This window comes from Lepidochelys kempii, chromosome 2 (genome assembly GCF_965140285.1).
Source record: "Lepidochelys kempii isolate rLepKem1 chromosome 2, rLepKem1.hap1, whole genome shotgun sequence".
Lineage (NCBI taxonomy): Eukaryota > Metazoa > Chordata > Testudines > Cheloniidae > Lepidochelys > Lepidochelys kempii.
Window position 1 is genome coordinate 197,723,045 of NC_136381.1, and position 17,240 is coordinate 197,740,284.

General features: G+C 42.3%; 1 protein-coding gene across 1 annotated transcript in view; it reads right to left on the reverse strand.

Annotated features, from left to right (window-relative positions):
* CMC1 (C-X9-C motif containing 1) overlaps nt 1–17,233 on the reverse strand; it is a 69,064-nt gene extending 51,831 nt beyond the window's left edge. Inside the window, exon 1 of the mRNA XM_073333409.2 lies at nt 17,121–17,233. Coding sequence (XP_073189510.1) covers nt 17,121–17,145 — 25 coding nt within the window. The 5' untranslated portion in view covers nt 17,146–17,233. The remainder of the gene's footprint in view (nt 1–17,120) is intronic.
* Between the last annotated feature and the right edge of the window lie 7 nt (nt 17,234–17,240).

The window sequence follows — 17,240 nt, forward strand, 5'->3', positions numbered from 1 at the left end:
CGATCCCTTTGGGCAGATATCAAGGGACATGATGGAAAGGAGCCATGACCGGGACTCACTGTAGTGCAGGATTAAAGTGAAGGAGCTGCAGAATGCCTACCGCAAAGCCCACGAAGCAAACCGCCACTCTGGTGCTGCCCCCATGACCTGCCGTTTCTACAAAGAGCTGGGCACAATACTTGGAGGCGACCCCACGTCCACTCCGGGGATCATCACGGACACTTCGGAACCCAGTGCAACAAGGCAGGAGGAGGAGGAGGAGGAGGAAGAGCAGCAGCAAAGCGGGAGCGAGTATGCTGAGGTGGAGGAAGACACCCCGGAATTCTTAGATGCGTGCATCCAGGAGCTGTTCTCAAGCCAGGAGGAAGGTAGCCAGTTGCGGCGGCCGGTACTTGGGGAAGGACAAACACCAGAGGACGTTCCCAGTAAGTGGCTTTTATTTTGGGAAGCAAGATATTCAGTGCGGGCTCCTAGGGTGAGGAGGGTTAGGGCTGCATGCATGCCTAGATGCGGAATAGGGCGATAATGTGCTCTCTCACATCGCAGTAATCAGCCTCAGTGATCTCTTCAAAGGTCTCATCCAGAACTTGTGCAATGTGCTTGTCAGGGTTTCTCGCGAGAGCCACTGTGGTCCTTGTCACAGTCAGGCTAACTTGTCCGCGCCACTGTGCCCAGGGGCAGGGGGACCATTGCTGCACACAGGCAAACTGCATACGGGCCAGGGCGGAAGCCGCATTGCAGTAGAAGACCTCCCTTGCTTCCTAGGTCACCCTCTGCAGCAAGATATCTTCCAGGACGAACTTCCGTGGAAAATGTGGGGAGAGTGTTCAGTATAGGAGCCCACTGCAGCTGTTGGCTCTCCCCAAGGCACAGAAACCCAGAGGAGAGTACAGCCATAAACAGTCAGTCACGCTTGACCCTGTGCTTACTCACCATTTTGGGGCTCCCGTGGGTTACGTGCGCTCGCTTTGGGATGGGCAAATTATGCTATTGTGTAGACTGTGCTTGCCCTTAAGTACGGGGAATCATTGCTCTGTCTGGTATGAATAATGCTGCCTCTGTTAAGGGTTGCATTTTACCTTTACAGATGCAACCTTGAGATCTCAGCCATCCGTGTTATCACTGGCTGAAAGACTCCAAAGAATCTGAAAGAGGCCATGTAGAAGCAAGGAAGACATGTTGCATGAAGTAATGCAGCATTCAAGTAATGAAAATCAAAAAGTGCAGGAATGGCAGGAGAGTGAAAGGAGGGTCCGCCAGCAGAATGCGGATCATCGGCACCAAAGCATGGAGTGGCTGCTAAGAAACATGGAGCACCAAGCGGACTCGATACAGGCACTTGTAGCAATGCATGCGGAGCACTACCGCCCCCCACCCCCCGCAGCCCTTGTCCCAAAACTCTTTCCCTTGTGCCCCCATGTAACCTCCAACCCACTTTCCCCAACATCCGGGTTCTTACCGCCACCAGATGCCTCCAACCCCTGTAGCTTCACCACCCCGCCCTAAAAACTGTGACCCTTACCCCACCGCACTCAACCCCCATCACCATGCGGTATAGCCATCCTGAACTGCAGCACACATTGCACAGCACTCCAGATAGGACATACGCAAATCTGTGATTGTACCGTTCCCCAACCCCTTGCCCTTTCTGTTTCCCAAGCAGTTGTGTCTCTTTTCAATAAATGGCTTTTTTGGCTTTAAAAACATTCTTTATTATTGCATAAAAGTAAAAGATACCTTAGCCCAGGAAAAAAACAGGCACTGCAAGTCAGCGTAGCAAACCCGATTCCTGCTAACATTGGAACCACTGCACTTCACTCCCGTGCAGGGCACCAGACATTACCAGTGGCTTTCAGCCTCAAATTGCTCCCTTAAGGCATCCCTAATCCTTGCAGCCCCTCTAATAGCCTTGCTCTCTGGCTGTTCAAATTCAGCCTCCAGGTGTTGAACCTCCGAGTTCCATGCCTGAGTGAATCTTTCACCCTTCCCTTCACAAATGTTATGGAGGGTACAACACGCAGATATAATCGCGGGGATGCTGTCATCGGCCAGGTCCAGCTTTCCATACAGAGCGTGCCAGCGGCTCTTTAAAGGGCCAAAAGCACACTCCACAGTCATTCTGCACTGGCTCAGCCTGTTGTTGAACTGCTCCTTGCTGCTGTCAAGGCTCCCTGTTTAGGGTTTCCATGAGCCATGGCATGGTAAGCGGGGTCTCCAAGGATCTCAGTGGGCATTTTGACTTCCCCTATGGTCATCTTCTGGTCTGGGAAAAAAGTTCCGGCTTGCAGCTTCCTGAACAGGCCAGTGTTCCCAAAGATGCGGGTGTCATTCACCTTTCTGGACCAGCCTGTGTTAATGTCAATGAAACGCCCACGGTGATCCACAAGCACCTGGAGAACCATCAAGAAATACCCCTTCCAATTAACATACTCAGAGGCTAGGTGGGCCAGTGCCAGATTTGGAATATGAGTGCAATCTATCCCCCCTCCGCAGTTAGGGAAACCCATTTGTGCAAAGCCAGCCACTATGTCATGCACATTACCCAGAGTCACGGTTCTGCTGAGCAGGATGCGATTAATGGCCCTGCAAACTTGCATCAACACGATTCCAACGGTTGACTTCCCCACTCCAAACTGGTTAGCAACCGATCGGTAGGTGTCTGGAGTTGCCAGCTTCCAGATTGCAATAGTCACCCACTTCTCCTCCGTTAGGGGAGCTCTCAATCTCGTGTCCTTGCGCCACAGGGTGGGGGCGAGCTCCTCACACAGTCCCATGAAAGTGGTTTTTCTCATCCAAAAGTTCTGCAGCCATGGCACATCATCCCAGACTTGCATAACAACGTGATCCCACCATGCTGTGCTTGTTTCCTGAGGCCAAACGCACTGTTCCATGGTGGTGCGCATGTCCGTGAACGCCACAAGCAATCTTGTGTCATATGCATTACTCAAGTCGATATCTTCGTCTGAGCCCCCACTGTCACTTTGGATCATAAGGAGTAACTCGACTGCCAAAGTGACGTGCTGGGGAGACTCGTCAGCATACTCCTCAGCAGTTCGGGCTCCATTCCCACAGACTGAAAGGGAAGACAGAGCGCTTCAAAAAACGTTGAAAGATGGCACCAAATGTGGATGGAAGCAAAGGGAATGCTGGGATGCAAACTGATGCATCACGGGGCGTTGGGACAGGACCCAGAATGCCCCGTACTCCCCGCCCCCTTTCCACAAGACACCATGCCAGAATGGGAAGACGTGCTCTGTGGGATAGCTGCCCATAATGCACTACTCCCAATGCCGCTCCAAGAGCCACATAGGTGGCCACGCCAGTGCGCTTGCAGCTGTCAGTGTGGACAGACTGCAGCGCTTTCCCTACTGTGCTCTACGAAGACGGGTTTAACCCACAGCGCTCTACATCTGCAAGTGTAGCCATACCCTCAGATAAAATCCTTGGTTACTTTGTAGATTAAAGTGCAACAGAGAGACCAACATTTGTCAAAAGCTCCCCTCTCATTCCTATCTCACCATCTCTTGAAGTTTGCTAACACCATGAGGTTACAGAGTACTGAATCTGTGATATTACTGTGGGAATCTGGCAATAAAACAGAGGATTATAATATAGCAATATACAGAATCAAAAGATAAAGACAGTTATCCTTTTGCTCACAAAGCACTCTTACCTTGGAGTTCTAGGGCAGGCATTAAAACAAACCCCAAAACAACCTTCTACAAAGGTGAAGAGAGGAGTGAAAAACCCTTATCATTTAGATTCGAGTCTATGTTCTAGTTTTCATGACAAAGATCACCATTACAGCTAATATTTTAGTTAAATCAATATTCTCAATTTTAACTTTGTTTCGTATACCAGCATTATTATTCTTTATAGAGCCCATTTATAATGTTACTCGGTACAAAAGTGATATTCACATACCATGAGAAATCATACTGGTCTTGTCTATATGAGAAGTTATTCTGGAATAGCTATTGCTGATCTTTGGAAGTGGACTAAGCTAATTCAATGTAAGGCACTCTTATTCTGTAATAGGAGCATCCACTCATGGAATTAATTGTAAATTAACTATTCATTATTAATTCATGTCATATTATTCCAATTAACTTTCATGTGTAGACAAGGCTCAACCAATCAAAATCTATCAATGTAACATTTGGCTGCTGGATAAAATGTACATGAATCAGCATAGCTCTTTTCAGCATCTTTTGCAAAAAATATGACCAAGTCAGTTAGTGCTGAGAATGGTACTAACTCTGATTTGATAACAACTTGTAAATAGCTATATAAATGCAAAGCAATGGTGAATCAAGACCCAGTCTCTCAAATCTGAGTAAAATATGTAACTTGAAGCATTATGGGAAACCTTCTATAGACTTCAATAGCTCCAAGATTTCACGCTAGGAGAACAAGTATTCCCTACCGGCTTTCTAAGTCTTTTCTCTCTCTCCCTGTCCCGCCCTTTAAAAAAAACCCAAACTCCTTTTTTTCTATCGGCCATAGGAAAGCTAAATGGTCTAATTAGCATTCCACAAATGAAATTCAACACAGCAGCAAACATGGAGGAGATAATGACCACTCAGGGCCACTTATGTTACCTGGCTTTGCTTCATGTAATATTTTGAACTGCCAGCAATCAAATTAATTGTTAAATTTTCTTGTTACATACTACATTCAAACTCTATAACTTTAATACAGTGACCACAGTTATGTAGTGTATGCTGCAAATGAATGAAAAGAGGAAAAGGAAAATCCTAAAATCGTTACCACATGAGTTCAAAGAATCAATAAAAATCTATAGATTCAACCTTTAAATAGCACTACAGTAAAACACACACACACACACACACAGGCTTGAGTTATTAAGCCAAAGACATAGGACAAACCAATAAACATAGCTGCTTTATATTAAATGACTACAAAATGTACCAACTAATGATGGATATGTTAGTGTTATTCGCCCTCCTTTTTAGGACATGATCCCTACATAACAGTCCTTCATTCTGTTAGGGTTTGGCTCGTCTCGATTACATAACTTATTCTCTTGGTGTCATCAATTTCAAAGTCAACCTGATGTTAAACTGCAGTTTCCATATTTTTAAGTTCCATGGACATATTGCACAAAGAAAGTTAAATCACTTGTCTGTGCTCTCTCCAACAAAAGCCTAATCTACACACAATTTGAGCACCCATTTAAGTAAATCTGTAGACCAGGCAGGCCCCCACACTACATCTACACTACAGCTGGGATCGATGTTTTAAGATCAATCCACAGGCGTTCGATTTAGCGGGTCAAGTGAAGATCCGCCAAATCAACAGCAGATAGCTCTCCAGACCCCTGTACTCTACCCCCGAGAAGAGTAAGGTAAGTCGACGGGAGAGTTTCTCCTGTCAACGCCCTGTAGTAACTCGACCTAAGGTACATCAACTCCAGCTACGTTATTCATGTAGCTGGAGTTGCGTAGCATAGGTCAACTTATCGCAGTAGTATAGACATAGCCCTAGATCTGGAGGATCTTAATCCAAAATTAGAGAGTGTCTGCACCAAGGGGTTGCACTCATTTACCTAAACCAATTTAGTTTTGGTGCTCAAATTGAGTGTATACCAAGGATGGCCTAAGTTAGAGTATAAAGGTAGAAAAGGTGGCAGTTTAAAGTATCTGAGACAACACACCTAATTAATATTTTGTAACAGGGTTTAAGAGAAAAGATTGTCATAACAATTACACTTGAAAAACTGTTTTTACTCAAAATCATAATTCATTCATGTTACTCCAATCTTATTCACATTATGCCGTAATAGTTGGTTCTTTGTTCTATTAGAAAATGAAATAGTTTTCTTTGAACGGCAATGAAAGTTGTGACAACAGTGATCAACAAGTCCTTCTCAATAAATTGACAGTCAAAATTTTGCACATCTCCCCAGCTGTATCCCTTGTCACTCTGTATTGGAATTTTAAGGTTACCCAACTGCGATAAATGGACAGGGCTATATCTGCAAAAGGACCTATATGCCTAAAGTGATAATTAGGCACCTAAATCCAACACTGAGATCCTCAAAACTCCACTCATCTGCCACCTAACCATGGAGGTGCCTAAAGTCCTGAGGTGTCAAAATTTCCACTGTTAAAAGTCCCCTAGGTGCCTGTGTTTCCGACAGTGGGCATGCACACCGCTGCCTCTCTCATTCCTAAGCCCCAGCAGGGTCTTCAAACCAGGCATTCAATAACTTTACAAATGTCATACAGCGAGTCAGTGGCAGAGCTAGACATACAACACAGACCTCTATCTCCAGTTCTACCCCATTATATAGTACACCCTCCAACACAGTAAACCTACTGGGGCAGATCCTGAGCTGGTATAAGGTGTCCTAAATCAACTATGATAATTTACACCAGTTGAGGATCTGCCCCAATGTGTGATGCAGTATGCACTTCTAGAGAGGTTAGTGACCAAAAGACAATACTTACCACTTCAGTATCAAGTAAGATAGCAGTTAAGAACAATAAAAATCAGTTGAACAATGCTTAGAAAAAATATTCACTTGATATATAATGTAAATAGCTTTTCCACTTCAAGTCTGACAAATACAATAAAAAGAAAGACCAAGATCACAATCTACCACACAGAATAGCCTGCAGTAACTACAGTGAGCTTTACCATCAAAAAGGTTATGTTCTCTGAGATCACTTCATTTCCACTCCTTTCACCTCTTCCCCCACACTGTAGCTACTCTCTAAGCCTTGTTTACTCAGAAGACAATTAACATCCAGCCAATGAAAGTCAGTAACAACTGCTGCCATGTATGAAATGCAGGACTTCGTAAGGGGATACCTGAAGGTAGAGTCACAACCCATGCTGTCAAGTCCCCATTTTTTTTGCCATTTGCCAACAGTATTACACCTTCCCAAAGAAAACTCACTAATCTGCAAGTTCACTGTTCAGCGAGTCAGACATCACATTTTATTCTAAGAAGTTCATTACAGAACAGTCCGTTCGTAACTATGTTATGACAACATATTTTTGTTTTGCGTTACAGGTTTCCTTTGCAAAGGGACATGGGAAATCCCACAATAGCGTAAATGAAACAAACTGCAGCAAGCTAACCATATGTACTCAGAAATTAAGAAAACTAATACCAGAGCTTCAAAAACAGGGTGAGTGGCACCGCTGGCTCCTTCACCTGAGGAAAACTGTGGCAGGAGCTATTGGCTTCTTTCAACAGAGTAACCAAGTACTACTAGGTTTCAGAGTAACAGCCGTGTTAGTCTGTATTTGCAAAAAGAAAAGGAGTACTTGTGGCACCTTAGAGACTAACCAATTTATTTGAGCATAAGCTTTCGTGAGCTACAGTTAGTTGGTTAGTCTCTAAGGTGCCACAAGTACTCCTTTTCTTTTTGCAAGTACTACTACTTCACCTAGAGAGATGGTAAGAGAAAGAGAGGAGAGAGCAAGGGCATAAAAGTAGAGAGGTAAACAAAAGAATGGAGATAAAAAAAAAAGTGAATGTGTAGAGAGAAGAAAGGAGACATAAAAACTGTCGCCTAGCCTGGAAGAGAATACAATATAAGGAATTAAAGGAAGGGATCCAAGGGGGAGAAAGCAGACGTATTGCTGAATCAGGGACTAACTTTATTCAGCAAAAAGAAAAGGATTACTAGTAGCACCTTAGAGACTAACCAATTTATTGACCATAAGCTTTCATGAGCTACAGCTCACTTCATCGAAAGCTTATGCTCAAATAAATTGGTTAGTCTCTAAGGTGCCACTAGTACTCCTTTTCTTTTTGCGAATATAGACTAACACGGCTGCTACTCTGAAACCTTTATTCAGCAAAACACCTAAGCAGGCACATAACTTTCTTCACAAAAGAAAAGCTGTCCGTTTTGTCAAATCTCATTGCTTGAAACAGTTCTCTTGTCATATGCACAAGACAACATTTGTAATAATCTTCTGTGGTTGATTAAAAGCTTCAGCTGCAAAAACTATTTATTGCCTTGGATGGCAAAGAGCCATAACCATTTGGTTTAACAGTTTTCATTATTTTTATAGGGGGGGAGGGGGGGAAATCCAGGAAATAGATACAGCAACAAAAACCAGAGTATCAGGACTAAATTCTAGAAAAGAATAGAAACCACAAAGAATTCACAAAACACAGAGTACTGGTAACATCCCCCGTCCTTCCTCCTCACAGAAGCCAGGAAGCTATGTAGGAAAGAATACTGTAGAGGGGACCTTTGCAATAGTCAGGAGGCTCTTGAGAGGGGAAGAAGAGACCAAAAAAAAGTTTCTTTTTGCTTCTAACAGCTAATATAGAGGGGACTGTCACATTTATTAGACAACTACTACTAACCAAAGGCTGTTATGACAGTGAAGACCCTACAAGAACAGCATCCTGATAAACAACAGTACCCTCCTCCATTTCATGGCTGCTGGGGGTTGCATCGGAGCAACTCACCACGGTGTGGTTCGTGGACTTTGCTGGTGGCCTCCGAACCTACCGCTGCCTTTCTTAGCAACCTCCAGCTGGCAGGGTTTTGGGGGTGGAAGAGAACGTGTGTTATTGAAAATACACCCTATTAATTGTTGTCTTCTTCCTGCTTAGTTAAAACTGGCTTCATAAGCTGCTGTTTAAGTAACCTCACATCTTTCTTTCCTTTGCTCCTATAAAGGACAAATGAGAGGAAAATATTGATCCGTTTATGCAAGTATTTATACGGTCTTAATTATTAGAGTATCAAAGAGTAAAAGTGTGGGTGGGGGGGAAGAAGGAAGAGAGGGGGAAATTTTAACAATACTGATTTCTCTCTCTCTCACAGTAAAACTTGGAGTTCACAGCATCAGCCAAAAATGGCTGACAAAGACAAACAGAATGGAGAAAACAAAGTCAATTAATCTCTAGGAGGAAACAAGAGGACCAGAGAGGTGTTTTGAATATTTTAGATGACTTTGTATCATGGTAAGAGGAATGAGGAAAGAGAAGGCCAGTGTTGTCAACTGTCATAATTTTATCATGAGTCATAATATTTGAGGCTTTTCTTGAAGCCCCAGTTCCTGGACCCATTTGATGACGTGCAAATTTCAGCTCTCTCATTTTTTAAAAATAAATAAGTTTCTAATATTTGGGGTTGCAGAGAAAAGCTTGATAACATGAACCCTAAAATGTTCAAAAAGCAATAAGGATAATAAAGAAACCCACCATTATTTGTTTTAAAAATCTGTTTTTATGTCAATTTCATTATTTTTTGGGACCTGGGTCAGGATTGCTGAATGCCTGGGCTTGGCAATACTGTAACACAAAGTTAAGTGACACTGTTTCCACACCTTTCCATTCCCTGCTTCCTATCAGCTGGCATCCAAGATGTATATCTGCCAGTAGTTAGTTTTCCGGAGGACAAGCTGCATTTCATCCAATTCTTGCAGCCATCCAAGGATCAAAGCAAGCTAAACAGGTTAATTAAAAAGTGACAGACTTTAAAAACACCTGCATTAAAAGAAATAAGATTCATTTTCCTGATTACTTGTAGATTATAAACAAAAATGGAAAAATTCCCCACAAAAAGATGCATCACATTTTAAACTCTAGATTATAAAGCTGGGAGGAAGGGCTTGCCTTCCTCTTCCTCTTCCTCCCACTCCATTTCCCTTAATTGACACGAGTGTGTGTGCACACGAGAGAGATATTTTATATATAAGAATACATAGTATATACAGCATTTAAAATTATTATGAAATACAGTAATTACTTTAAGTTAAAATTGTTCCATTTTTAGCTGAGTTACACAAGCTTTTTAGATAAATTTTTGCTTTTGCATAATTTGAAAACTGACTCAGTCAAAATAATTCCTGAATCATAAGACTCAATATTAAGTTTGAGCTTTGTTTGTTGTTTTTTTAACCACTGTTACTATGTTCTAGTTATAAATCTTTTAATACATGGTTTATAGATAAAAGTGATAGTACAATGTTAAATACAGACATACTAATGGGTACTTCCTTCCTATTCTATTTTTATTAGAACACAATCTGCATTAACAACATATTTAAATTTGGGGGGAGGGGATTTTAAAGCTATCAAAGAACTCAGATTTCTTTTAATATTCTCATTACAATGTTTTTGAATGTACAAGGATGAGTATGTCCTTGCTATCCCTCCAGGGAAATAATGCATTCCTCCAAAATTCTAATCTCCTGCTTACTATTTTATGCCTATAGTCTTAAAATTACCAATGTGTGTGTCAGATTTTCTGCTGGAAAATTTACCATGTTTAATTGTTTTAAAACTCTGCGGAGAGGGGAACTGCACGATGGTGTTATGAATGTATAATTTTCATATGATTATGTGTACGAATATTAGTTATGGTTTTAAAACATGTAAATTGTTGCATTAAAAAATCTCTGCTACTGATAGTAATTAGTATTGTGAAAAATGGGGTACAGTAGATTTTTTAAATGAATAATGTTGAACAGATTACACAGATTCTTAAAGATACGGAATATGAAGATGACATTTCTAATGTTAGGATTTTTTCACCCCTACAACAGATAATCATTAAAAATCATTTAAGTTTGAACATTTGTTGAATATACAGTTGACACACCGAGGCCACAATCCTACAGCCTGTACCTACAGAGAGGCACACTGAAGTCAGAAGGGATCCACATGGGTGCAAAGGTCCTCCCATGTGCTATCGGTTGCAAGGCTGGGGCCTTTGACTCCAATTCTGCAGTGAACTCTACCCACAGTTCCACTGAAAGTGGTGGGGCTCCATTGAGTCCCGAGGTCTACCTGTGAAGAGCTCATTGCAGAACTGGGATCTTAGGATCTGATTCTGCAGACATTTACTAAGTGAGCAACTTTAGGCACATGAGTAATCCTATGGAGTTCATAGGGCTCACTTGTGTATAAATGTTTGCAGGATTTGGCTCCTAAGTAGCTTGCTCTTTACTCATGAAATTTTGTTTTTATATTTTTTAGGTAATAAAATCATCAAAACGAACAGTAAATTTGACATGAAAACCCTGAAATCCTAATTAAACAACCATTTTAAACAGTCTGCAGTTGCTCTTTACAGCTGTAGATTTAGGTTTTTCTTAAAACCGATGGTAGTATATATCTTTGTATTTAAAGAGTTACAGATTTTGAGATTTCTCTATCCTATATTCACATCAATTCAAATTAAGATAGAGTACAAGGATGACAACACCAGGGAAAATTTCTGAAGCTCTAACTTCTCACCATTCTATCATCACCTCGAAGTCAATTTTCACCTTTTTCACTGGCTGAATTTGTTATCTTACATTTTGCTTTGGGGCTCATGTGTTCTTGCAATATGGCAGTACTGGATTATAAGAATACTGACAAGCATGTTTGCTAGTAATCCACAATGGCTACACTGCAGTAAGTCAGAAATCAGTTTCAGCAACACTATAACACTTGGAAAGAAATAGAAAGGCAGACAAGGCAAAGTGCCATATTTTTGTTAATTATGGGGGTTTCAAATACCCAGGTATCTGCTTAATAACAAACACAGCCAAACATACTTCAAAGAAGATCCTAAGAAGACAACTTTATGATCCAGAGAGTAGAGAACTGCCAGAGCTGAAGCCATTCTCTATTTACTTCTTATTAATTGTGAGGAAATAATTAAAGGCCTCATCCTGCAAACACTTACTACACAGCATAATGGTTACTACTGTGAGTAGTCCCATCTGATCAGGTTAATCAACAGCTGTCCTAGGCTGATGGAGCTGCTCAGATCTGTCAGGTCAGGGTTCCCTCCTGAAGGCTAAGGAGAGGTGATGAGGAGGGTCAAGTGGCTGGCTGAAATTTGCACAAACAGCCTGGAAAAAGACTGCCCCTCCAGCCTAACAGCCGCACGTATGGCAGGGAACCTATAGGGAGTATGGTGTTAAAACAAGTCTCCATCATGTAATTCCATTCTCACACTGCCTTCCTGGCCCCTCTACTCTTCTTGCTTCCATGAGGAGCAGAGATAGGGAGCAGTGAGACAGGCTGGACAGCAGGACCATGGAGTACACTGGGACCAGAAGTAAACCTCAAATGCTAACAAATCTATCAAATGAGGCAGGTACCCTGTGGAAAAAAACGATCTTTAATTACATGATCATATACTGTCATAATGCATATTCACAAGGGAATAGCATTAAGGTAGCACGGGCAACTTAATTCTGACATTTTCTAACTTTTGTCTTTGTAACTTAAAATTCCTTTAACATATTTTGTGCTATACATATGACACAGACACACTCTCTAGGTAGGTGATATTACAGTCAAAAGATATACATAAATACAACAGCAAGAATAAAATGACAGCATCAGTGCAGATCAGGTCCCAGGTGCAACACTATTTAACATTCCAGAAGTCAAACCTGAACATTTCAGCTTCTCTTGCCAAAACAGCAGTCCCAAGAGTAACATCCCTCTTTCCCATATACCCTCGATACACTTGCCACAGTTATTATTGCATATATTAGCTCACCACTACCCCCAGATGAGAAATTCTTGGCAGAACATGGCATTTAGAACTCCCCAAACACAAGACAATGGTTTGATAGTGCAGCTGAAAATATGAATGAGATGCTCTACGTCCTAAGTATGACCGCATAATTGGAAAAAAAGGAGGTATGCAAGTCACATGAACTAATTGGTGTACATAAAACACAGTTTCCATGCCTGCTAGGAGCAGAACAGCTTCAACAGACAACCTGGAATACAGCCTTTTAAATCAGTGACTAACTCTTCAAGAGAAATGCTATATGTTTATGAAAAACATAAAAAACAGGAACAAAATGAGAATGTAGCATAAAATTAACATCACTGTGAAAAGCAAAAACAAACAGCATCTGGATAAACAGAAAAACTAACTTGCAGGAAACAGAAACCAAATTATTTAATGGCATCAGCACTAAATAAGAAATATAAATAAAATGGGGTATTGTTGGATTAGGTCTCACGACACAATAAATCCAATCAGTGACTGAGTGTAATGTTGTATGAACCTCATTCCTAACATATATAATTATTTATGATTTATGCCATTTATTTTATTGGTGGCTTTTATTGATTACTTTTTAATCCATTTTCCAAATACCTTTTTGTACAAAGAAATCCTGTCTGAAGAACTATTTGAGTGCTAGACCCCTCAATTTAAGTCCAAAACCTCAAGGATGCTTTCTTTTTTCAAACAGTTTTGTCACGAATCTATTTCTTTCAAGACCCAGTAAAATGCTGCTTAATGAGAGAGCCCCCCTACAGCATATTCTTTCACAGCATAGATGAGTGCTGTGCATGCATTTAGAAAATTAAGAGCAAGGAAGCGAGTACAGAGGAACCCGACCCTGTTATTTCTGCCCTGAAACAAGAGAAAGGCCTAAGAGGGGAAATTCTTAGCTATGTGCCTAACTAGCTCACACTTTACTTTGCTTGCACCTACACAGCCTGCACCTACACAGCCTTCCACTTGCACTACAGCACAACCACCTTGAATAGGCAGTTACAGGCCGCCCCCCATCCCCCAAATTAAAAATCAAAGCTGCCCACAGTAAATATATACTTACACATGTAATATAGTTTTGAGCATTTAAACACACTTGGTTGTGACCATCCCGCTCTTCACATATTGCTATATGGGAGGTGATCCCAAGATGGAAAAAGTTGAGAATTCTGGATTACATTATTTTCAGCTGTAAAGAATCTTTTTAAACTGTTCAGCATTCCAAACTACTTCAGTCTCTGTCCCTGATACTTATATCATTTATTTGTTATCTTATTTCCCAGGGCAGTTCACAAAACAGTCCATGAAACACCACCCCAGCTAATCAAAACCATCCCTTCCAGCAGGTTCCCAACCCCACCAGCCCACTGCAAGGCAGTGGTCCTGAGCTCCTCCCTCCCAGTCTGGTAAGTGGAGAAGGGGGTGGCAGCATGGCAGGGGCTTGTGAGCCACACTTTAATGGTAAAAGAGCCATATGTGGCCTGCAAGCCATAGTTTGGCCACCTCTGTACTAGAGTGTTGCAACCAGCCTGCTACAAATCAGATTTTGTAAGTGTATAATGAGAAACTGAGTCCCTAAAAAGAGACTTGCTAACAGAACCTAATATTGAAGTGCAGAACCACCATCAACAAAGCCAAGAGGCTCCCTTGAAAAAATTCTGTGTAAGCAGATCACTTCACACAGTGGTTGAATTGGGGAAAAAATGGCAATGATATTCTTTCAAGCTCTGCATACAAAACAAACTGCACCCATACAAGTGACCAAACTGAGATGTTGCTCACAACAGATTATGCAGTTCAAAATATGATTGTGCTGCAATTGTAGCTCTAATGGGCTCCTTGAGCTTTTCTCTCCGTCAGAAGGGCTCCAATACATCTGTGGGCTCTGCTGGGCAAGTTAGACTTAGTTTCTTCTTAATTCGGGAAAACAATACACAGTGATATAGGCAGACCACAACCATTACTTGTGGCACTAAAATGAACATTGCTCATGAAAACTTTCCTCTCCTTTTTTACATGAAAAATTAAATAATTAACTATGTTGACATTTAAAGTACCACACTGGGATCTGAGTTAACACAGAAATAAATGGGGCAGTTCACACCTCTCACAGCTATTGCTCCAGTCTCTTTGCAAACTCACAGAGATATCTCTGCTCTGGTTATATCTGGTTCACATTTTGAGGTTCTCTTCGCAACCTAACAAACAGTGACTGAAGGCTTGCCCATTCTTCCTGCAGTTTGGACTACGGGGCATGAACAGCAGTGCGGACCAAAGTGCTGCGCCATAACTTCCCCATGTGGATGAGAACTAGACTTTCTAGTTCACATTAACACAGTCCTCTTCAAACAGGATCGCATTAATACAAAGTAGAAACCTTTTAATTCACACCCAGAACGTCCACACAGGGGAGTTCCACCACAGCACTTTAGTCCACATTGCTGTTCACACCCATATAGTCCAAACTGCAGAGTAGAGTAGACATAGCCTGAGTTTTATTTTAAAAAAATGAAAGCAGAGATACTGGAAAACAAAATAGCAATATACTGAGAGACAGCAATATGCGGTGACACTGCATAACAGCTGAATCCAAGGCCTGGCCTCATACAGCATAGCAGTTCCCCAACTGCATCCTGAGGAGTTCTAAAACGTGTTTCATTGCCATTCAATCTGTGTAACAGTAGAATAAGGACAGATCAAATGCAGGTTTTTATTACTGATGAATGCAAAGAACAAACAATTTTATTAATCTAACAATGAAGATACAGTTGTATCACCATTTTCATTGATTCTTCATTTTAAAAATGATGTGGCTATGTATATAAATAGCAGTGGAATGCTGCTGAATGCTAACTCATGGAGCTGTCCTTTTTTCACATACGTCGACCATATCATAGTTGAAACTAAGCCACCAACAATTATTAAACATGGGCATTGCTACCAAGTTTCTAAAACATTTTCTTTGATCAGTGTGTGACAAAGGTTTTTTTCTGAGCATTACACTACCAACAAACACTACCACCACCTAGAAGAGTAAGGCAATTTGCAAAACATGTTCTTAAAACCCATTTACACAGTGCTTTCTGCTGAGTTTAATCTTGATTTATAGCTGTGTGTTTACCAAAAGTAGGGCATGGGAAGTCAGACTTCTAGCAAGAATTATGAACTCTGTTGCATGGACAAGACCTTAGGGCTTTTCTACACAGGAAATTTTGCCAATTAAGCTAGGTCTACATTACAGACTTCTCCCAGCACAATTACATCAGTCAGGGCAGGGTGTGAAGAGGTGTGATTCCTGACCAACACAGCTGTGCTGATAGACATTCCTACTGAAAACACAGCTATACCAGCAATGATACACTTTTATCAGTATAGCTTATTTTACTTGTGGGGGGTGGCCTTACTATACCAGTACAAAGTGTAGATCTGCTGGTTTAGGTGTGTCTACTCTAGGAGTGCTTTGCCAGTATAATAAGCCGATATATACCACACCCACAATATGAAGGTAAAGCACTCCTACTGTAGGCATGGCTTTATATGGATACAGTTAAACCAATATAGTTATGCCAAAATAAAACCTTGTGTGAAAGTTATTACAGGATAAGAAATGACTTTTTATTTGTTTCGCTTAAAACCCTTCCCAAGCAATATAAACTCAACTAGAAAAAGGCCAGAATAAGAGCATCCACATGGGGGCTTATTATGGTATAACTATATTGGTTTAAATATAAGACAGATTTAAATTCACACCTTAACTTGCATCAACATAATTTTCCTGTGTAGAAAAGCACTTAGTCATAAGCCGTGTCTACCCTCACATTCCCCAGTATCCCTGCTTCTGGTGGGAGCAATGGGAATGATAATGTAGACCGGATTATGACATTTCAGCCACCTAGCCAACAAACCCTGCCCAAAGCTGGTTTACACAGTACAGTGGTTAAGAGGCAGGCAGCTACCAGCACCTTGTCTACACTAAAACTTGACCACAGTTAGGGTGACCAGACAGCAAGTGTGAAAAATCAGGATGGGGGAGAAATAGGCAAAATAGTCCCCACATATCAGGACTGTCCCTATAAAATTGGGACATCTGGTCACACTAATCCCAGTTGTTATTGTTGCAAGTAGCAAGTGACCGTCTAGGGGGGCGGGGGGGGATAGCAGTGGGGGAGTCGCAGGCTGCTATCAGGAGGTCATGCCAGAGCTACCTTCCCCACATGTCTAGGTTGGGGAGGGGGCTCCTGCTGCAGGACAGGTTGAGAATCACAGGTCTAGCATAACCAGGGTCAACGACAGCATCAAAATCCCAGGCAGGGAGAGGGCGGGGGAGCAAGCTCCTACCAGCACCCAGCTTGGGCCACACGGCCCCAGGGCGGGGCAAACAGCGGGGTTACCGTCGCTCCCCAGGGCGACCTTTAAAGCCAGCGGGCAGCCTACCTGCACGTTTCCCTCCCACAGCCCCGAGGCGCGCAGGGCAGGCGCGGGGCTTTCCCAATGCCCCCAGCACAGCTTGGGGCGGTGGGAGGGGTAGGGGCTGGCGCTTGCTGCTGCTACTTGCGCCCCGCACCAGGAAAGGGGGGTGGGGAATGCGGCCGCCCCTACCTGCTGCGCCCGGCGCAGGCTCCATGTGGGGTGCCTCACTACAGCCGCTGCCGCCTCCGCCGCCACCACATAACCCCTCCCGAGAGGCCACGCTCTCTGCGCAGGCGCAGGCAGACTACG